At 50.6% G+C, this 21,995-nt stretch overlaps 1 protein-coding gene across 2 annotated transcripts in view; it reads left to right on the top strand.

Annotated features, from left to right (window-relative positions):
• LSP1 (lymphocyte specific protein 1) overlaps positions 1-21,995 on the top strand; it is a 51,370-nt gene that overhangs the window by 19,969 nt on the left and 9,406 nt on the right. For both annotated transcript variants that reach the window (XM_063333009.1, XM_063333010.1), the window contains exons 2-10: positions 7,235-7,387; positions 10,816-10,905; positions 14,005-14,200; positions 15,187-15,315; positions 18,559-18,602; positions 18,781-18,862; positions 19,233-19,373; positions 20,133-20,213; positions 21,055-21,166. In XM_063333009.1, the coding sequence (XP_063189079.1) occupies positions 7,235-7,387; positions 10,816-10,905; positions 14,005-14,200; positions 15,187-15,315; positions 18,559-18,602; positions 18,781-18,862; positions 19,233-19,373; positions 20,133-20,213; positions 21,055-21,141 (1,003 nt within the window). In that variant the 3' untranslated portion in view covers positions 21,142-21,166. The remainder of the gene's footprint in view (positions 1-7,234; positions 7,388-10,815; positions 10,906-14,004; positions 14,201-15,186; positions 15,316-18,558; positions 18,603-18,780; positions 18,863-19,232; positions 19,374-20,132; positions 20,214-21,054; positions 21,167-21,995) is intronic.

Here is a 21,995-nt window from a genome sequence, read left to right as displayed (position 1 = left end):
ATCACAGAATCGCCTAGGTTGGAAGGGACCTTCCAGATCATCTGGTCCAACCATCAATCTAACTCTGACTAAACCGTATCTCTAAGCACTATCTACCCATCTTTTAAATACCTCCAGGGATGGTGACTCAGCCACTTCCCTGGGCAGCCTGTTCCAATGCTTAATAACCCTTTCGAGTGTAAAAATTTTTCCTAATGTCCAGTCCAAACTTCCCCTGGCACAACTCGAGGCCATTTCCTCTTGTCCTATCAGTTGTTACTTGGGAGAAGAGACCGACCCCCACCTCTCTACAGCCTCCTTTCAGGTAGTTGTAGAGAGCAATAAAGTCTCCCCTCAGCCTCCTTTTCTCCAGGCTAAACGACCTCAGCTGCTCCTCATAAGACTTACTCTCCCGACCCCTCACCAGCTTTGTTGCCCTTCTCTGGACCCGCTCCAGCACCAAAATGTCTTTTTTGTAGTTGAGGGGCAAAATTTGCCACCAGCTTTCTCCAATGTCTCTCGTCTTCCTTGTGGAAGCTGTAAATTACCAGCTTGGGGCTTTCCCTGCCTGTCACGCAACAGTGACAGGTCAATTTTTGCAAGGAATTCAATGAAGGCTAAACCAGGCAGGGTTTTATACCTGGCACGTGTGGATGTGTAGCTGCACATCTGCACATCCTTCTTTGGGCAGAAATGGGATGTGCTTTTGTGGAGAAATCCCAAGATTCATTTAAAAAAGAAGAGTTGCTTTTATTTTTAAGGTCTCCGCTGTGCTGCCTGTGGTTTTTCTTCCATTCCTGCTCGATGAAAGTTTGGGCCGTATCATATTCTGTTCAGATGCCTTGGCATGTCCTTATCGCCCCGTGCGTGACGCCTTTCTGCACCTCCCCCAGCTCCAGTGGGTCGGTGGGGACAGGCTCTGCTGCTGCCCCTGGGTGTGAAGCAGCTCTACCCTGCTGCTTGCGTCTCGAAGGCAAGCCGTGATTTATAGGGGGAACAGGGAGACGTGGCTGAGATGGTGCAGCTACGGGTGGGGTGGGGAAGCTTGGTATGAGAAAAAGGCTGAGGGTGAAGCATATAGACGCATTTTTTTCCTCTCTTCCCACCAACCCTTCTTGTTCAAAGTCTGTAGCCTGGACTCTGAATGGAGCAATGCCGCTGAGGAATTACATGAATGTAAGGGAGGGAGAGGCTTGTGCAGCATCTCTGGCTGCCTTTGACTGACAAGCCGATCCTTCAGAGCCAGGATAACCATCTCCCTCGAGACTAGGCTGCAATAAACTCTAGGTTGTGACACAATAATTTTTGTTTTTATTTCTTTCCCCAGTCTCCCTGTATCGTACCGCTATCCACACCCCCTTCCTTATCCAGTGGGATGATTACCCAGCTGTAGTCTTTGCTAACCGGCCACGTTACTCCCAAGTCACAGAAACCTGTCCATCAAGAAGCATAACTGTTGTTGCCTGCCATCTAACTTGGCGATGGCCATACTGTGGATGCTTTGCCAGCCCATGTCACTGGTGTCAACAGCTGTGGTTACTGGCATTGAGTAGGAACCTCTTGGCAGAGTAGTAATCAGGGGGTTGGGATGCCAGCGGGATTTCCACTCCGTTCCCTACATCTTCCTGGCTTCACCTTGGACAAACCCTTGGGCTTAGGGATAGGTTTCTGAAGGTATCTTGGTATTTGGAGGTAAACCTGGGTCTTAGAGGGATCTTTGAAAAGAGCTGAGTTGCTGAACTCTCTGATGCCTAACACTGGTGTCCGTGGTGTGAGGCATCCCGTGGGACACTGCTTTGAGCCAGGGCATATGTGGTTTGCAGGGATGGAGAGAAACTGAGCCATCGCAACATGACTGTGCATTGCATGCAAATGTCTTCATCCATGACTTCTGCTGTGGCCTGACACCAGTTGTCCTGAATGACGTGAATGGAGGTGTTATCTGGCTATTTCAGGATACTTGACTCAGTCACACAGATCCATTATATGCCATTTATGCCAGATTAATAAGTGATTAATTTGTTGGTGGAAGGTCAAGTGGCTCCATCGTAGCCTTTTGCAGGTGTCCTCTTCCATTTCATGTGATGGGGTGAACTGCATATCTCAGTACCCCTGCCAATCATGTCTGGGCCCTTTATAAATGGGTGATAAATGCAATATGAAATAAAGCCTGGCAGCTGTGCTTGGCAGCAGGTTGAACTTGTTGGCCGTTCTAGGTCGTATTCTGGTTTATGTTGCTTAACCAACTTTGGTAGCTGGTTGCTGGATGGCAGTGAGAGAGCGTTACCCTGGGTATGCTGGGGGATCTCTCTCCCTGATGGGCAGGAGGACACCAATATTGTATCTGGCATGGCATTGTGACATGGCTGCGATGGATTATGTGGGAAGGACAAGGTCCCTTGCACAGGTTTCTAGCATCTCTTTTCCCCCTTACCTCAACGGGATGGCTGCTGGGGGATGCAGGGTATCCTTCCCTGTTCTCCTCTAGTTCATGGAGTCCCATCTCTTGCGGGTGACATTTTCAGCAGTGGTAGCCAATGTTGCTTTCACAGGTGATGGGAGCTTTACCCTTGATGGCAATAGAATTTGCACTGGGTTGATGGGCCCTCTGGGAAAGGGCAGCCTTCGTGCCAGGGGTTGCGCATGGCTCCTCCTAAACCCTGTTCCCAAAACCTCTTCCCCAGTGAACTCTGGCTCTGAGGGGGCAGCCTACCCAACACAAGCAGCGACCAAAGTCAACACCGTCCTGGCCCGATACCACAGCGAGCTCAGGAGACAGGAATGTCCGATGCGCTGGTAGAGGTTCCTGGGTTTTTCTGGCACAGGTCTGCAAAGCCCAAAGCCTCTGGGAGGCATTTCATTTTCCTTTCTGGAATTAGGTTTAGTGCTGAAGGTTGGGTTTCGGCCAGCAAAGCTTCCTTTGAGCCGTCGGCCGTGCAAAAGACTCCTCAGGTCTGCAGCGTTTCCCTTAAACGCAGCTCATCTGGTGCCAGAAATTTCCCTCGCCTGAATATTATAATCTCCTCAAGTGCCGGTGAGGAATTGCCCAAAGGAAACGTGACCTTTCCAGCAACGCTGGCTTGTCTGGAGCGGGTGTTCGTGGCCGTGTGGAACAGCGCAGCCTGTATCGCTGTTCCGCGGGAGGAGGAGGTGTTCTGTAGGGCAAATGGAAATGAAACCGCCCCCTTGGCTGGGGGTCCAGAGGGAGGTGAAGTCAGGAGCTGGATCTGAAATGGGCAGCCGGCCCCGGTCAGAGCCGAAGTCTGAGCATCCCTGACACTCAGCAAACTGCGACTGTGGCCAAAGTGGAACTGAGGTGCTTTCAGCCCATCCCTAGACCTGCAGGATCTCCTCAGGAAGAGATAAACCCCTTCCACAAAGAGTGTTTCGCCCCAAACCAAGACCTCCAAAAGCCATTGGCAGGGATGCAGGGACCACATAAGAGAAACGACTTGGCCCTGCAATGAGCCCCATCCCTGGAAACGTTCAAGGCCAGGCTTGATAAGGCTCTGAGCAATCCAATCTAGTTAAAGATGTCCCTGCTTACTGCAGGGGGGTTGGACCAGATGACCTTTAAAGGTCCCTTCCAACCCAATACATTCTATGATTCTATGAGGTCTTGCTGGAGAAAGCTTTGCCTGTGGCTCCTGGCTGCTGGGTCAGCAAAGCGCTCTCTCCATCCTCCCTTCCTTCTCAAGTCCCCCTAATGTTTGTGTGAGGGGGTGATTTTCCTTTCACCTTGCAGGAAAACACCTCTGTTTGGGCAGGTCACTGGGTGCGGGAGTGTAGCACGCTGTAGCTCACCTTGCAAGTCTTCAAGCTTCAAGTCGTCTTGCTTTCCATTTTCCCATCCTGTGTTGGGTGAAATGAAGTGGGGAGCTCTCAGTCCCACCAGCAGCTGTGAGTCTTCTTCTTCCCAAAAATTCCCCAGCCTGGGACCAACCTGGGAAAGTGGTGGCCAGAGGTGAAGGCAGAGGTACGCAGTATCAGCCTGATCCTGAAGCACTGGGTAATTATTTCTAGAAATGGGAAAGATGGTTGTGCAATGCTGCTGTGGGCTGAGCACACTGAGTTACTGAATGTGATTGTGAGCAATTAGAGCAAATGGGAGACCGTGGCCCCTTCTTAGAAAACGGAACCCTTTGGAAATTAAATCTTTCCACTTTTTTTGCTTTGAAAGGCAATTTACCAGCTGACCCCCTCCTCACACGGATGGAGGCTTGGACTTGTCCAAATTGAAATGGCACATTCGGTTTGTGGTCCAACAAACCCCTGTAGCTGACCCAAACGCGAGGACTTTGGCAAGGTTTAGTTTCTCATTTGTTTGGGGTTTTTTTTTTGTTTGTTTTTCACTAAAGACAAATATTTGTGCTGCTAGGTCAGTTGAAAAGGAATCGTCCTTTTCTCTCTGCTTGTTGGTGTGACTACTGAACCCCAAAGCATCGCTTATTAAATGTTGCTCTGCTGCCAGCCTGTTTGAATACGAGCGAGAACTCTGAATCCACTAATAAACTGGTTTTAGGTGTTTGCTGGAAGGCGGTGACATTTCCGAACTCAGCGTGCGCGGGGGCTCAGTGAGGGCTTTATCCACAGCCCTCATTCCTGAGAGGAGCAGGTACGGAGCTCCCAGCACTGCAGCCCCACCGCAACGGCCCAGTGTGTCTGAGCCGCATCCCAGCACGGCGGTGGGCAACTCAGAGGCCAGTTTGCTCTGCGGCAAAGGGAGCTGGGAAAGAGTTTTCCTTGCTTTTGCAGGAAAAATCCCTTCTCCCCAAAACAGTCGCCCCCAGCCCTGTCCTCAGCTGGTTCGGAGGATGCAGGGACAGAATAGCGAGCCGGTGAGGTCATGGGGAGAGAGTTAGTCACATCCAACTGGGAAAGGGAGAAGGCTGCCAAGCAATGCTGCTCTTGCAGCGTGGAAAGCTCGTGTGGTGTAGAGGGGACCCCCCTCCAGGCTCCCCCGGGGACCCCGGCCAAGCCATGGGCTTGGTGCACCTCTGCACTGTCTCGGCAGTGGCTTCCTGAGGAGCTGGAGGAGCTGTGGAAGGAATTAAACTGAAATCTAATTTGTTCTGGGATAGACGTGGACCTTGCTTCTCGTAACTGGGGCGATCTGGGCGATCGGGGGTTAAGAGCCTTTCTGAATCAGAGACTATCTGGAGCTGTCGCACAAGGGAGGGAGATCATGGCAGAGTTTAATGAATGACTTCATTTATATATTAAAAAAAAAAAAAAAACACACCACACAACAACACGGTGGCTTCCTGCCAGGCCCACAGACAAGGGTTTCTATGGGAACCTGGGGGAAAACAATAAATAGGAGTGTGGGACGAGTAGGGAAGGGAGGAGGGGAGCCCAGGCTCCGGTGCGGGTCCGCTTTGTTCCCCATGGAGAGCAAGGTGGCAAGGGGCAATGAAAGGGAAGAAGGGGAAAGGGCGGCTGAATTTGTTGCTTGTGAAAAGACCCCACCCAAAATAAGGCAGGCAGTGATTGCCACATGGCGGTGGAGCCGTCTCTTGGCCGAGTCCAGGATCTGCTTCGTTCCCTGCTCCCCCGTGGGCTCGGTGGGGATGGGTGACCTGTCTCCATCTGGCTCTGCATCCCGGCTCTGACGCTTCCAGGGAGATGGGAATTCAGGAGAGCAGGGACGTGGGGTCACTCCCAGCCTCCTGCTAGAGTGGTGGTGGGACCACTCTGCAAAACGATGCTACTGGGGCTAAGCTTGGTGGTCCTGCTGGTGCCACAGGGTAAAATAGGCTCTGAGCGGATCTGCCCTGAAAAGGTTGACAAAGTTCATTAGTGTAATTAGAAAAGCCAAATTTTTCTTGAACAAAATTTCTCAATTAATCCCCGTTCTTTTTTTTTTTTTTCTTTCCTTTGCTGGGAGACGGGGCGATCTGTCCTGAACCTTAAATGAAAACAACATCTTAGTGAGGCCCTTGGTGAAGTGAGACCTTCTCACATAGTTCATAGTCCAGGCTGTGGGCAAAGCTGGGCAGGCTGGCAGAGTGGCACTTCTGGGGTCAGCTGAAACCTGTCCCTCGTTCACTGAAACTGGGCTGAAACAAGTCTCAACTAAGGCATTCTTGGCTTTTTTTTTTCCTTTTGCACAAGCTCTTTGCCCCACTCTAAGCTGATGTCCCACCGCATCTCCTACTGGGCAGATTCACCCTACAGGAACTGCAGTCCTTGGGGTGTTCCCGAACAGGGCAGGGAGACACAGGTCAGGCTGGGTCCTGCTCCTGGAGGGAGATCACCTTCCCGACTCCCGTGTGTGTGCCTTGCACAAGAGCGTTTCTGTAAATAGGCTTGTGAATGCCAGGGAAAACAGCCTTCATGGGCTGTTTTGGACCTGGCCGAGCCAGGGATGAGTGGCATGAGGGAGCAGCTGGCCCAGCATCAGCTCTGGGTACCATGAGTCAGACCCATCGCCGGCCCTTTGGGTGAGCGGTGACACTGCCACCATGGCGCGTCCCTTTCTGCCTGCATCCTGTCTGGTGCCACCAGTGGTGGAGCGGGAGCCAATCCCATGCGGAGACCGACGTTATCGACGGAGGAGGAATGTGGCAGCTGCCTTATCACTTCCTCGAGGATGTGAGAGGCCGTTCTGCTGACAGAGGTGTTAATATCCAGCAGCTGAGACGTCTGGGAGAAGCCAGGGCAGGTTTTTCGTCTCTGCGGGGGAGGAAGGAAGCTTGGCAGGGCAGAGCAGGACACAGATGCTGCCCTCTGCCACTGTTCCCTCTCCTCCTGGTCAGGCAGGAGCAGCTCAACTGCTTAAGGAAACTCACCCCCAGGGTGCAGATCTGGGTGCAGATCTCACCCTCCCTGGGTGAGCTTCAGATGGAGGTGTGGGATTTCCTGCACCACTGCAAGACCCTTTACAAACCCTTCCTGGGGTACAAAGCTGCTTTGCAGGGAATGGTGCTTCCCAGGGGGCTTCCAGGAGGGAGGTCTGGGAGGAGGGGGATATGCACCACATCTTCCTCGGGGAGGAAAGGCTGGCTCTCCTCTACGTCTCTCCCAGTCCATGTGTCCTACCTTATCCTTGCACATCAGTCGGTCCCGCTGTGGAGCCGTGCTGATCGAGGTGGGGATGCCGCTTTGAGGGCCACCACTCATGGTGGAAGCGCTCCTCTGCAGGAGACCCCTGCTTGCCGGGGGGGAACCCCAGGCACCTCGGGGGTGGGTATCACCAGGTTTTGCAGATGCTGCCCGACGGCGTTAAGGATGGGTTTTCCCTTTGGCTTGGCAGGCTGACAGCGCAGTGGAGCGTGGAAGACGAGGAGGAGGCAGCAAGAGAGCGGCGGCGGCGGGAGCGGGAGAAGCAGCTGAGGTCCCAAGCAGAAGAGGGCTTGAATGGCACCAGCTCCTGCTCGGAGAGCGCAGGCCCAGCACAGGAAAACCAGTAAGAAATACCTGCGGATAAATCCTTCAGTGACACGCTCTCCCCTTGCAGCAAAACCCTCCCGCATCCACAGGGCGGGCGTCTCTGTTGTTTGGGGTGGTTTGGGGAGGTGGGGAAGTTCCCTTAATAGGTTTGGGTTGGGGGATTTAGCCCAGACTAACAAATAGTGTGTTTCTAGTTTGCGCAGAAAAAGCCAGAATCCCTGCTTTGCACTTTTGGCTGAAGGCTGGGTGTTTTACTGCCTTGAGAGTTTAAACTAGGACAGCTTGGGTAAGGCTGAGCTCAGGCAGGGAGTTCCCATTGCCAGGGATTTCTGTGCCTGGTTAAAGTTCAGCTGGTGACTCATCCTACGCCGAAACTAATGGAAGTTCCTGATATGTGCGAAGACAGACACGTGCCTGAGGATGTGATGCACAGCCCCGGGCAGATCATGGTGCTGGTGGCTGAGTGAGAGATCGCCTCTCCCAGCCAGGTTCCTCGCTCCTCCCTTGGAGGATGCTGCCCTGGCAGTGGGGAGCATGGAGCAGCTCCTGAGCTGGTGCAGTTCACAGCTCCAAGGGTTAAAGTTAACTTGGTGCTTTAATGAGGCAGGTCGTAAATGAAAATAGCTCAGGAGGCATTCATAGAGATGCTGAGCTATCTGCTGTCAGAGAGGAAACCCCTGGAGAAAGGATAGCATGACCAGTCGTGTCCCCAGCATCCCACCTCAGCATCCCACGCAGCCTCCCTGTGTCCATGTTTCAGCAGCCCGGGTGCTGTGCAGCACTGGGGCTGGCACAAAAGCCAGTCTGCACTCCGAGTTGCCGAAGTCTGTCTTAAAGACCCTACTCTTCCTGCTATTTATGTGTTCAACTTATTTCTAAATATATGAAATACAATGGAAAAGTGGTGGCAGGATTTGGGATTACAATCAGAGAAGTAGCAACTTCATTTTACTGGAAAAATAGCAAAAGCTATTAATAAAAATGTATTTTTTCAAGGAAAAGATCAGTTTTTTTCTCAGATACTTTCATAATTATTCAGGACTTTTTTTTTTTTTTTTAGTCTAAAAGCATTGCGAAGAAGCTTCGAAACCTTTTGTGGAAATACACCCAGTGATATTCTGCAGACAAACCCACTGCAGTCTGCCCTAAAAGCAAACAGAAGAACTGGAAACTAATAATAATTGTTAGCTTTTCCAACCCCGCGCCCCCTCCCCCTCCCCTCTTCATACGGGGGCTGGAAAATAATTCCCAGAAGTCTTTAAAACAGGCGACAAGATCTCTGGTCTCTGCTTTACCGGGAGATGCTGTGAGCGGCCCCGGGCACAGAGCAGCGTGCAGCAGCCCCAGTAACCCAGCTTGCAGGCTCCAGCCCCGTGGGCATAGGCACAGACACGCTGCTGACCCCATGGGACCGCTGGCAGTGCCCATATTTAATTGAGTGCTTAAACATCGGCGGAAGGGTTTAATGACAAGAAGAACTCCTAAAATGAAGGGTTTGGCTCCTGGCTCCGTGATGCTTGAGCTGGCTGGGCCAGGCTTCACCGGGAAGGATGTTTCTTCTCTGGCCATCCCCTGGTTTCTTCTGCAGCTGCTGACAGCCACCTGGACTTGCTCATGCAGCTGGGGTCAGCCCTGGCTATTAATCTTCTGAAAAGCTTCGCTCTCTCTTGTGTAAACACTGCGCCCTCCTTCCCTCGGGTCTTCCCGCGCTGGGACTCATTCCATCCATGTCACTCCTGTTTGTGCAAACCCGCCCTCGGCGTTTCCTTACACCAAAGGGACAGAGCAAAGCTCCTCTCCTCCCTTCCCCCACTAAAAAATAGAGAAATAACCCCCAAAACGGCGGGTTTGCAGAAAAGTCATGCGTGGCCTTGGGAATCGGAGGGATGGACACCAGCTTGGGCAGTGCTGATGGGGCTGTGCTGGCTCCCTGCTTCCCCCGGGGCCAGGTTTGCAGAGGGGCACAGGGAACCGACCAGTTTTCAAACAGCATTTGGCCAGCCTCCCTTGCTCCCTGGGAGTTTTTCTGCTAGCCTGAGCACATGCTTGTGGCCGGGGCCACAAATACTGGAGTGATTCTGCCTTTGGAATCATCAACGCTGCAGCTTGCGTGAAGTCCTGACCTGGGACTCGTCAGATCCGTGGTCCCATCCTGGCTCTGCATCGAATCTCCTGAGCGTTGTCCTGGGGCATCCACAAGCTACTGCTACACACGCAGCGGAAAATAACCCAGCCTGGTCTGGGTTATTGCCCTCCGCAGTCTAAGGGGATGCTGAAGCGCGGCAGGAGTGGGCTGTGCTCAGACTTGTGGCTGAGCAGCCGTTTTCGGTGTGCACCCCCTGCCACCCTCCCTGGTGAGCCTGGCGAGGGCATGTGCTTTTTGTATACCCTCAACTCCTGCAGTCAGTTCAATACGAAACTCCCGAATCTCAGAAAAATGCCTCGTGTTTCAAGCCACTGGGGTCAGGGAGGAGGCTAAGCATCTCCTGACACCTCCTAAGATCCCAGAAAGGCAAAGAAAAGACTCACCCACATTTACTACGTAGTTTGAATCTGAGTTTAAACTATTCTGTGGGTCCCGCATCCTAATTCCCGTTCCCAGATTACATGACTGCCCTGCGTCCCAAAACCAGCTGTGAAGCCCCCTCCTCAGGCCGATGCTTGCAATATGGCTGCCCACCTAGGACCCCTGGCTGGAAGGCGATTCTCCTTGCGAATGCAAGGAAAGAAATAGGAAAAAACCTACTCCATGCATGGCCAGCCCACATCTGGCACTGGCAGCTGTGCACCCGGGAGGGCTGCGGCTCCGTGCAGCAGTGGGGTATTCACAGGTGGGGTGCCAGAGTCACGCAAGTGTATTTGACTGTCTCAAAGCTGTAGGGGATCGTGAGGATCCAACCCAGAACTTGAGCCAGCATCCTAATCTTTGTGTCTTCGTGCCTTCCTCATCCAGTGATCTGTTCAGGCCGACTCCTGCTGATTTCTTTTCTATGGGGCTGCGTACAAGCGTAGGGCAAGCAGCAACGGAGTTTGAAACACCTCTGGTCCAAACAAGCTAGTGCCAGCTCCGGTGCAGAAGAATACCGTGGACTTTTTGGTTTTGATGTGCTGCTTGTCTTTTGCACGACTGCGTGTGACCCCAGAGACCAGGCAGGCAGTGGGATGCTCCTGCCAGTGTCATGGGGCTGCTCCTTCTTCTTCTCCATCTCTCAGTGATGCCCTGAGGCTCCCTTTGTACAAGGGTACTCCTAAGCATGTGGCAAAAGCATCTTTCCTGTAACGGAGGATAAGGCTTCAAGTGGGATTTGGGAGCGGTCAGAAGACAGAAGGTGCAATAACTGGAGGGCAGTAACTGGAGCCTGGTATCAGGCTGGGGCTGTTTTGGGCCAGTTTTGGGGGTTTTTTTGCATCTTACTCCATGTTTTCCTTCTTGCTGCGTTTCAGCTATGACTTTAAGCCATCCGGGACTTCGGAGCTGGAGGAGGATGAGGGGTTCAGTGACTGGTCCCAGAAGCTTGAGCAGCGCAAACAGAGGTGGGTGTGACACAGCCGGACCGGGGAGAGGGGAACCAACGTGCCCAGCAAAAGGACCGTCCCCAAGGAGGGGCAGGACAGGTCCCGCACTGCTGGGATGGATGCTCTCTGCCTGCCATTTGGGCTAGAGGGGAGGAACAGGCTCAGGGACTGCCCTGGACTTTGGGGATGTTTGGATTGAGCTTTGCACTCCAAGCAATGGCAGCCTGCCAGGACGCCTGAGTTTGGAGGAGTGACAACAGCGGATTTAAGCCACCTGAGCTGCTGCAGGGGCTGAAACGGCCTCTAACATAATCCAGGCCAGCCTAAAAAGCTCTTCTAAGTTATTGCTGCTTCCTGGCTCATGGCAGCATAGTGGGTGTTATGGCCCCAGCCCACCTTGTGCTTGACTCTTCTTTTGGCAGGGGAAAACAGGCAGTCGAGAGCCTTGAGAGGTGCTTGTGTGCCGACTGTTTATTCCCCATGTCCCATCACTCTCCCCTTGCTGAGCTGAACCAAACTCCTGCCTTAACCACTTCCCTCGGACACCATCTACTACCTGCACGTGAACTCTGTGACTCAGTTCTCTCAGCAGCTTGGTTTTATAGGGGATTTCAGCCCGCAATGACACAATCTCTTCTTTACCCCCGAGACTGAAAAAATACCTAAGGTTAATATTTACTGCTGAGCAAATAAACAGAGCTCGCCTCTTTCTTACTTTTTTCCAAACACTGTAGCTAAACCACTCTGCGAGCTGTACCTCCGCAGCCCTGACCTCAAGCTCCTCACCTGGTTCTGATTATCACATCTGTGAGAGCAATTAAAAATCAACCCCATGTGCTTTTCAGACTGCTGCCTTTTTTTCTGCCACCTCCCCCCCCCCCCCGGCCCTTTGCAAAGAGCTTGTCCTGGGAGAAAGGCTATCCTTGACAAGAGAATTAGCTGGAAGGGCTGTATTATCCTCTCCAGAAATTGCTTCTTGGGTTTTTATGTGGTGCTTGTGTTTATTCTGTAGCGTGGTAAGAGGGTGCTGAGCAGGGGAGGTGGCACCCATGGCAGGTGAAGCCCATCAGAGAAGGGTGGTGCTTTAAAGCCTGGCTGGGAGAGGCGGCTGAAGGGGTTCAGATCTACTGGGTTTGCTGGAGCTGGGCTTTTTGCAAAAGTTGGGCTTGCTTCCTAGTGGGTGGCTGTGCCCTGTGAAGTCCTTTCAGCAGTTTTTCCCTTCCTCCTTGCTTACCTGCCTCACCCAAAGGACAGACTTGGAGTGTGGTGTGAGCCCAGGTAGGCTGTGTGTCTGGCTGGGATGCCCCAGGCCAGGGTTTCCCATCTCTCCTGCTTGACTGACTATGGAGCAAATCCTGGTTTTTCATGTGAAAGATGTTTAGGTGGCAGCTATGACTGAGGGGATGGAGACAGTTGCTCTCCCTTGGACGGAGCTAAAACAGTTTGTGCATCCCCTGAGGACCTTGGTGCTAAGGCACGCTTTATTTTTGGTTCTAGTTCCCCACTTTGTGGAACGACGGAGGGAATCAAGGTTCTGGTTCCTGGTGGCTATCAGCTGTATGCAAGCGGGTTGGAGCTGTGTCAGACTAGCTGCCTCCTGTACAAAATTGCTGTGGTGCAAAAGGCATCCCATAGACTGCATTGTATCTGCTGGCCTAAATTTTTAATATGAACTTGCACTTTAGCTGGAGGCTTTGCTGGCATCCTGGTTGAGACACTAGTTACCTGGGCTATAAAACCTTCAGAGCCTGTTTGCTGTTGGTGACTGCACTGTTGTGGGAGGATGATTAGTAGCCAGCCAGGCAAGCCAGCGTATGCATCAGCTTTTTCCCAATGTGGTCATTTGGGAGGGCTGGACGAAAGTTGTCCTGTGAGCTGCCTTCCCAGCAGCAAAGAGGTGGGTGGAAAAGCATCACTTGAACTTTTTTTCACGTTCTGGTGCTGGCCGCTGAGGCAGAAGCGGTGAGTCAGCCTTGCGCTTTGGCAGCTGCCCACTCGCCAGCTCTCTAGCCTTGCTGTCACAAGCCAGGTGATTTTCTAAGAAATGGGTGGGAGGAAAAAGCTATTCTCTGGCTGGGGAAAGTAAGATGGCAATAACATCTTGATGCATGGCTGTGAGCCAGCGAGAGCTCTGGGGTTATGTGCTCGCACCGACTCTGTGCCCAAAGGCATGGGCTGCTTAAGCTGATTGCTTAAACGCGCTTCTGGGTCTCCTCTCTGCAGCCTCGGAGACCTGGAGGAATCCTCTTGCACAAACCCCGTTGTGGGTTTTAAACCTAAGCCAAGGGGTCATCCTGGCTGCTTTGCGACTCCTTTGTTTTGCTGGGCTATGGCAGGAGTAGAAGTGTCACTTATTCTGGTAGGTGAAACTGGAGTGCGGGGTCAGATGTGGGTATGGCATTGCCTGTGAAACACTGTGCCTTGCAAACAAAAAAACCCCGCATGAGTGGCTGTGCAGCCTTGCCCTGCAGTTTAGCTTCAGCTAGGGAAAAGGTGGATCATGGGAAGCGTGTTCACGTGTCGGTGCTTGGATCCTCCTCCAGCGAGAGGCTCTGTTAACGTGGAAGATAAGTTAAGGGCGAGAAAGGCTGTGTTTGGTGCCCCACATTGAGTTGATGGTGGGAACTGTGGGGGCAGTGTCAGAGCTGTGTTTGTGCACCAGGACCACAAAGCACACTGGCTGAGCTGGGATTTTGGCTGCAGCAGCACAGAGAATTGCACCAGCACCACATCATGGTGGTAGGTGTCCTCTCTGCCTGGGGCCCGAGTGGAGGCCAGGACCTGGTGTTCAGGTTTGTCTGATCTCTGTTTTCCTGTGGGTCTTGCCTGCTGTGGGACTGGAAAGGTGCAGGTACCTTCAGCTCTGCCACAACTCTTAGTCGAGCCATGTCCTGGGCATTCGAAGTATAGGAGTGTGATGTGGCTGCTGTTACATCTGGGCGCCTGGAACTGGATGGGCCCATGGAAGTCGCTATGAGCCCTGGTGTAAAGCACCCAGCAAGTTGTAGGCTTGGGGAAATGATAAAACTGTATTTCTAGAGGTCAAAGGCACCTGCTGATGTTTGTAGGCTCATAACAATGTGTTTTGCTTCTTTGACCTCTCTCCCCCAACTCTAGGTCTCCACGGCAGTCATACAAAGAAGACGACGGTGGTGTGAGGGAAGCTGAAGTCAAACTGGAGCAGATCCAGCTGGATCGGGAAAGCCCGGAGGAGATCCGGGAGGAGAATGTGGTTTCTGGGGAGGAAGAAAGGCTGTGCCAAGAGGAAGAACGGGTCAGAGAGCAGGAGGAAGAGGAGAGAGCTGAGCAAGAGGTGAGATCAGGAGGAGCTGACCTTCTCCTCTCCACGGGGCTGGCAGGAGGGCTTGGGGGCTGCTCTCCAAGAACTCGGCTCGCCATTGCTGCTTACACTGCTGGGTGTTGAGCCCACATAGACAAGTTGTCATGGCATAACTTTGGGCTGGTGCCACTCTTGCCTATGTTCCTTCTTGGGGTCACTGCAGGCAGCCTCTGCCCTCTTGTGAGGGTGGCGTATCTACTCCCAGAGTTTGTGGTGGTTTAGTCATACCCCTGCAAAACTGAGAAGGAAAGTGCTGCTGTTTCTCCTGTGGTTTTGTGGGCAGTGAGTAGTTCTTCAGGAGAAATCAAATCTAAATGTTACTGCTTCTTTTTCTCTCCCCAGCCTTTATCGAACCTTTGGAGCACTTTGGCTTGATGTATCTCTACATCTTGCATTGCTCCCAGCTGAGGTTTTCTTTCTTTGCTCCTCTGATGAGGTGTGACTCATGGTAAACAAGAGAGACAAAGCTGGAACTTGAGTGGTGTGCAAGTCTGTTAGAGTGTCTGAGCCGCAGATATGTTCTGTTGTAAATGGATTTCGACTTGCTGAGCCTAGTGTGCTTTTTGCACTGTGTGTTTGACTCTTACTAGCCCTTCATTCTAAAGGCAGCTGCTCACTCTCCTTGTGGCCTCTAAATGAGAAATTCACATTTTCCTATCTCAGTAGTGGTAAGAAATCTTTATTAACTGATGCAAGGACCCCTTTCCATATCATTTTGGAACCTTGAATCTGCAAAATTACTCTGACTGGTTTGTTTTTGTTTTTTTTTCCCCCCCAAATTAACACATGAGTTTCTTCCTGGATGCTTCAAAATTAGATAACGCGAACTCAAAGTTTCTGTGCTCACGTGTTTGTTTAGTGTAAAGCAGGAAGCCTGGGAGACAGGGGAAAATGACTTTTGTTGCACAGTAAGCACTTTGACCAGCTCACTTCCTGATGGCTTCATTTTCTGCACTCAGGAAAAGAAGAGAAGAAGAAATGAAGAAGAAGAAGAAGAAACACCAGAAAAACGCCAGAAGGCTCCAAGCCCCACCAGCCTGGAAGAGGAGGAGCTGTGCTCTGACCACACCGCAGTGTGCTCCACGAAGGTTTGTGTTCCTGAGGCCGCTCTGGAGGTGATGGCAGCTATCACGATAGAGCACCTAAGTGATGATGAAAGATGACCCAGGGCTTGTTGTAAGATAGGGTGTGAATCCTGTTATCCCGCTCCTGCTACAGGCTGGGACAAATCACTTGGTCTGTTTCCTTCATCTTCTTTGGCTGTCAGCCTCCTCTCCTCCTGCTTTGCCTGCTCGAGCTCTTGGAGGCTGTAACTGTCTCTGTCTGTGTATACTTTGCCAATCACCGTAAATGTCTAAAGTTCATTGAGGACTCCGGGGAATACTGTAATACTGAGAAAGATGTCTTTGCTTTAAGCTTGTGAATTTGTTCAAAGATGACACGTGAACTTGGTCAGAAAATGAAATTTGCCCTCCCCCAAAACCTGAAGCACTGGAATTTCCCTATCTTACTTAGAATACAATCAGACAGTATGACTTAAGTTTTCTAAACAAACTGGGATTCCTGCTCCCTGAAGCATCATGTCCTTCCCAGTCACATCTGTCTGCATTGATGCTCTTGCGAAACTTCCATTTTTAACACCACCTGAATTGCATTTCATGACTTCTGTTGCGTTTGCTACAGATCCTTGGTTCTGTGCATGTGCTTTTAAATACAATAGCTACAGATAAGTGGTTTCTGTAGTGAATGGCTTTTTGTCTTTTTAAGCCCTAAGCCTGTTGATTATAGCAGTGAGAGAAATGGTGAGGAGCTTAGGTATCCTGTTGATCTACTATTGGTTTTATCTTGATTTTTTTTTCTGTGTTTTTTTTATCTGTGTTACTTGCTTCTTAGTCAATGTTTCCTCGATGGTGAGGATTGTATGAGCACTTCCTCTTGCACCAGTAAACAGATCATAAGAGGAAGGTTTCATCATCTACAATCATCGTATTCTTGCTCTTTATGGAGAAGCCTTTTAAAAAATCAAATAGAGAGGGGTAAAAGAGTGGGTTTGGGTGCAGGCCATGCACTAATGTTAGGTTTGAAAAGTGGGGTGGGGGTGGCCAAAGCATATCCCCGGAGTGGGACCAATGGGGGAAATGTGGGAAGCACTTCCAGTGCCTCTTATGTGCTGAAATTCTCGTCATTACAACCCCGAAACACACATAGCTTCCTGACCCGAGCTTAACCGCTGCTGCTGGGATTAGCCCAGGGAAAGGCTTAGAAATATTGTCTCTGTGTTTTATAACGGTGATGTCAGAGCTCACCAATACAAAAAGCCAAATGTAAAGCTGTTCGGGGAAAAATATGAGCTTGGGATTCTTCCAAAGGAAGGAGGCTCTTTACACCCCAGCTAGCAGCGCTTTATGTGAACACTAAGAATTAAACACATTGACCACCAAGAAAGTGTTTTGGCACGGGATCACGTAGCAGAAACACTGCTTGCAGTGGAAAGACGAGAGCATCTGCAATGGGCGGTGAGTTGCCCTGCCAGCTGTGGCTGGTGGAGGCCAGGTACACATCTGGGGCAGGCGGGTGTTTGGGGTTCACAGGGCCAGTGTGCCCTGGGGGCTGAAATGGATGTGTGGTGGCAGAAGGGGAGCCTTGTACCAGCCCGTTTTTTGTCCCAGGCTGCTTGTGAGCTCCAAGTTTGAGGTTGGCCGAGTGAGCAACTGTTGTTTCTTCTGGCCTTTAGAAATTGGCCTTTGGACCAGAGAAATGCATGACTCTTGCTGCAAGGAATTGCCCTACAGGGCAGAGAGAGGTGGTCTCCCAATAGCTTAGGACAAGTTTGTTCTCACATCAACTGTCGTGCTGAGATCTATTGTCACCTACAGCTTGTTTCTAGGCCCCTCTGTGTTCAAATTGATGTTCACTTATGATCTTTTGGAAGCACCCGTGGCTGGTTTGCGTGTGTACAGCATCTCCCTAGCAGGGTTGGCAAAGCTTTTTCCTGTTGATACCTACTTATGGTTGAGAAGCAGAGACATGGGCAGGGATTTACCTGGTTCCCCTTTCATGTGCTGTTATACCCCATAAGGTGCCAGACAACCCATCAATGTCCCACAGGGATGGGCAACCCAATCTGTGAAGTCATGGCTCAGGTGGGCACCAATTCCTCCAGCACTGAGCAAAGGAGCATGCTGGCAGCAGGCAGACAGCTTGCCCAGCAGAAACTACTGTCTGGAGGGATATCTGCCATGTCGGGACCCCACAGAATGACTCTCCCTGATGCATCTCTATTAGCCAGGGTTGCACTGTTTGGTGGTTGTGCTCTTCTCTAATGCGTCTTGTGCTCTTTGGCACAGCTGTTAAATGTGTCATTTCTATGACGCTGTCTTGTCTTCTGCTTACTAAAATTTAGCACCAGTATCCCGAAAGTGTCTAAAAATGAGCATTTAGTGCTGATTTTTATGTGCTAACTTGGTAGGTGATGTTTTTCATAGCACAGGCAGTGGTATATGGGGAGAGAAGGCTCCTTGTTACGTGGTTGCTGCTCCTTGGCTCCAGGAGCTACTGCTAAGAAATAGCCTCCCCTTTGACTTGAAAGTGATTTTTCTTTCCATGTTCCTTTTTTCCTGGAGCACAAGAGAGTTGTGATGTTAAGCAACACTTCAGCTTTCCTTTATTCAGTGGTTGTGAAGTGCTTGCTTGCCTTCCTCTCTTGGCCAAAGAGTTCTTGCACAGGAGCCTCTTGTGCAAAACTCTCTTTCCTGATGGACCTGCAGGGCTGCCTTGCAGGCAGCTCCATGAGCTGACTTGCCCTGTCTGTGCACTTCTCTGGTGGGGATAAGCTGTGATGTGACTCATGCCTGTGCTCTTGTCACATCTCGTGGTTGGCTCTCTCGTGCTTGGCTCCTCTTCTGCAAATGTGGCTGGCAGTGCCTGCAGTTTCTCCCCTTTTCTGTCCACACTTGTCACATTCTCTCTTGTGTCTGGCTGGAAAACCAAGTATCTGAGAGAGATACCTGGACCTTGAGCAGGGAAAATGGTCTTGGTTGCTGTTTCAGTTGTTAGTCAAGCTGCACGTTGTTGGTTTGCCCCTGAAATTGTTTGCGCTGCTACTGTGCACTGGTGCTTTTAGTTGGGATTCTGCTGACCCGCCTTGGAAAGGAGAAGGAAACTGCGTGGTTGGTGTGGGAACATAAGACTGAGTGAGGCATTTCTAACCAAAATCTGGATGAGGGTGCAGGGAAGAGAAATGTTTGAGCTATTGTCAGCCAAGGTGACCGACATCCATTTGAGGTCCATGGAGGAAAAGTAATATCTTTGTCTTCTCTTTTCCACTTTAGATCACGGACAGAACCGAGTCACTGAACCGCTCGATAAAGAAAAGGTATCTCTAGGGTTGATGTGGGTGTTGGGGTGAAGCAGGTCCCTTTCTCCAAATGGAGCATGCCAGAAGGCCCTGCTGTGGCTATGGGCAGGAGTGACAGGCTGCCTGTGGCCCTCAAAGTCCTTCCTTCTGGCTGAGGTACTGGAGCCTCACCTCAGTCCTCTTCTTGCTTCTCCAGTAACAGCATAAAGAAGACCCAGCCTCCTCTCCCTGTGTCGAAGATCGATGACAGGCTGGAGCAGTACACACAGGCTATTGAGGTGGGCTGCTGTGTTGTCTCTCTGTCCCCACCCTTTAAGGATCCCTCTTTGCTGGATGTTGCTCTCCTACCATGCCTCTTAATCTCACCGTCTGGGAGTTGACAACTGAATCATCTCCCCTTGAATGGGAGCAGCCCTTTCTCCTCTCTCTCTATCCCTTCACAGTATAAAGTAGGCTTCTTTAGCAAGCTGTCCCGTCCTGTTTCCTCATGCCCCTTGCTTAAAGGGTGGAAGCATCTGTCAGGAACTAGCAAGACCCTAAAAGTCAAAAGTCTTCTTTTTCCCTCATCCTTGAGGACCTCCAATAACAGGGGGGAAAAAAACCCAACAAACTCTCCCTGACAGTGATCTCTCTCCATTTATTTTCCAGACATCCACAAAGGCACCAAAACCTGTCCGACAGCCCTCTCTGGACCTTCCCACCACGAGCATGATGGTAGCCAGCACGAAAAGCCTCTGGGAGACTGGAGAGGTTGCAGCTCAGTCTGCCGTGAAGTCCCTGCCCTGTAAGGTATGGCACTCATGGAACTTGCCTTGCTTGTGCAGGGGAAGAGGGCACGCTTACATTAGCCTGTTGGTACAGCTCACTGGTGGTGCCCACCAGCTCTAAAGGCATCTATATTAGAGATCTGATCCCTATCATGAGCATACATTCATCTGTCCTAGGGTCCTGAGTCATTCCTTGGTGGTACAGCTAGGAAAGCTGTGATGCTTTTTGAGGCTCTGCTTTGAAATGGAAATAAATTCAGCTGGTGTGGAAAATATGTATGTCTTCTGCAGAGGCTAGGATGAAGGTCTGGTTGTTGAGCACAAAGTTGGATGTAGTACCAAGCTGATAAATCTTGTAAAATCGGAAAATGCAGAGAGTATTATGTATTACTCTCAATTTCACTTTCTGGTCATAGTGAGCAAGGCTGATTCTGTAACACAGGGGTTGCAAATCTGTGTTTATGTGAGCAAAATTCCTTCCACGTAAAAAAAGCCTCAATGTTAACATGTCTTAAATAGTTAACAAACTTAAGAAAATAAACATGTTGGATCTCTGATCCAGGCTCTTGTTGAAGAGAGTGAGAGAGAGGAAAACATAGGACATACTGGGAATAGGAAGAAGTTTTCACAGTCATGGGTTTTAGCTGCAGCTGTCATAGGTCAGATGACGTGATATTATAAATAAAAAAGGAGGTCAGATGTGTGGGTTTGAAAGGGATGTGAACAAAGGCATGTTCAGCAGCGTTAGCAGTGAAGGGTAATGAGAACATCGTCTTCGCAGGATATCGTGGCTGGAGACATCGTGAGTAAAAGAAGCCTTTGGGAACAGAAGGGCAGCCCCAAACCTGAGACTAACACCAAGGTGAGTTAGTGTCTGTGCAAGTATGAAAGCACTTTTTCTGCTGTGAAAAAGGAAAGAGCTCTTAGCTGGGTTGGAAATACTGAGAAGATGTTCTGTAGGCCCAAGGGCTGCCTGTATCTATCAATGCAATTGCATACCGAAGAGCTCTTCCTAGCAGTGAGCTGCTATTGCTTCAACCCTAGTAAAAGTGGGGGCAAAAATAATTTTATAACCAGTAATACCCAAGGGTCTCTTCTTCTTTGGCTATAGGTTGGAAGCCCCAGCCTTCAAGGCTAAAATTGAACAATTGGAAATTGCTTTGCTCTTACTATGTTTTTTTTAATCTTGAGAGTCAAGAAAACATGCAAAATTAAGTGGAATTGAACCAAAGACAGTATCAACACTTGGGGTTTTGTGCCTATTAAAATGCAGCAAGCAGCTGCTGCTCGAACTTTCATCTTCCTCTTCCAGCCTGGACAGTATCTTGTCTGTTCGTGTATCGGTACGGCTGCCAGTATGTGGTAAATGAAAGCGGCTCTGGCCACGGGTGAAACCAAACCCAGCGTGGGGGTCCGGGGCTCTCAGAGAAGCCCTCCCTTGCGGTCACAGGCACTGCATCTTCCCTTCCCGTACACATCTCGCGTTTGCTGTGTTACCTTACTCTTAGAGAAAGTGGTTGTCATTCTGTGCAAAGAGTTTGCGTGGAAGGGGCGAGAAGGGAGTCCAGAGTTGGAGGTCTCCAAGCCTTCTGGGAGTACAGACCACTGTTTCCCATGCACCTCTGCCTTCAGTTATTTGATCTTGACTGCCTATTTGAAGGAGAAAAATGCTGACTTTGGCTGTTTCTTTCTCTTCTGTTCAGCCCACTCCTGGCAAAAAGTATAAATTTGTTGCAACAGGCCATGGCCAATACAAGAAGGTGTTGATAGATGATGCTGCAGAGCAATAGCATGCCTGGAGAACTCATTAACCAGGTAGGTGGGGTATGACCTTGCACTGTGTAACAAACTCCTGGTGCTGTTCTGGCGGGATGTTGGGGTTATTTCTGCCAGCTACGCTCTGGGGGATCTGGAAGGTACTGTATGGTTACAGCTGGAGCCTTGCTTCTGGGCAAACGCCTGACTTTCTGAGCTGGAAGGGAGTGGGTACACAGTGGGGGGTTGTTTTGGTCTTTGACTTTCTGAGGCTGCTGGGAAGCTGGATACCTGTGTTAGTTTAATCTGCAGGCTAAGTCCCTTAGCTGCTGCTGTTTGGGTGAAGATGCGTTTGCCTCTGATAGTTCAAAGGAACCGTCTAGCTGCTGCTTTTTCTTATGTTCTTTTCTGTTGCAAGGAGAAGTGGATAGCTGGAGGTCATTCTGGCTGAGCATGGGGGCTGGGGTACTCCTGAAATTCAGATGCTTCAGGGGTCTAATTCCCCGATTTACTGAATTAATCAGGGGAAAAGCTTTTAATGATTTCAGTAACCTCTTGGAACCAGTCCATAATAGGGTTGTAGTAGGGAGGACATGAACATGTGCTGTGCTGGGTAGTCCAACAGAGCAGAAAGGACTGTCCTCTGGCATGTAGCAAGGGGAAAGGCAGAGCTGGGTTGCTGTCTCTGTGCCCTCTTAAAACGGTCTTTGGATCTCATGCTCATATTGTGTTTATGTTAATAGATATCCCGGTGTTATCTTGAGTGGATAGAGGGTTGCAGCAATAAGGAGGAATGGCCTAGAGGGAGGTGATAACTGGTTGGATCCAACTGGGCAGCATCTGGCACTGTGAGAGGAGAGGAAGTTGTTGGGGGTGAAAACAAGCTCAT

This window comes from Chroicocephalus ridibundus, chromosome 4 (assembly GCF_963924245.1).
Source record: "Chroicocephalus ridibundus chromosome 4, bChrRid1.1, whole genome shotgun sequence".
NCBI classification, from domain to species: domain Eukaryota; kingdom Metazoa; phylum Chordata; class Aves; order Charadriiformes; family Laridae; genus Chroicocephalus; species Chroicocephalus ridibundus.
This window is presented reverse-complemented; position numbering and strand designations above follow the sequence as displayed.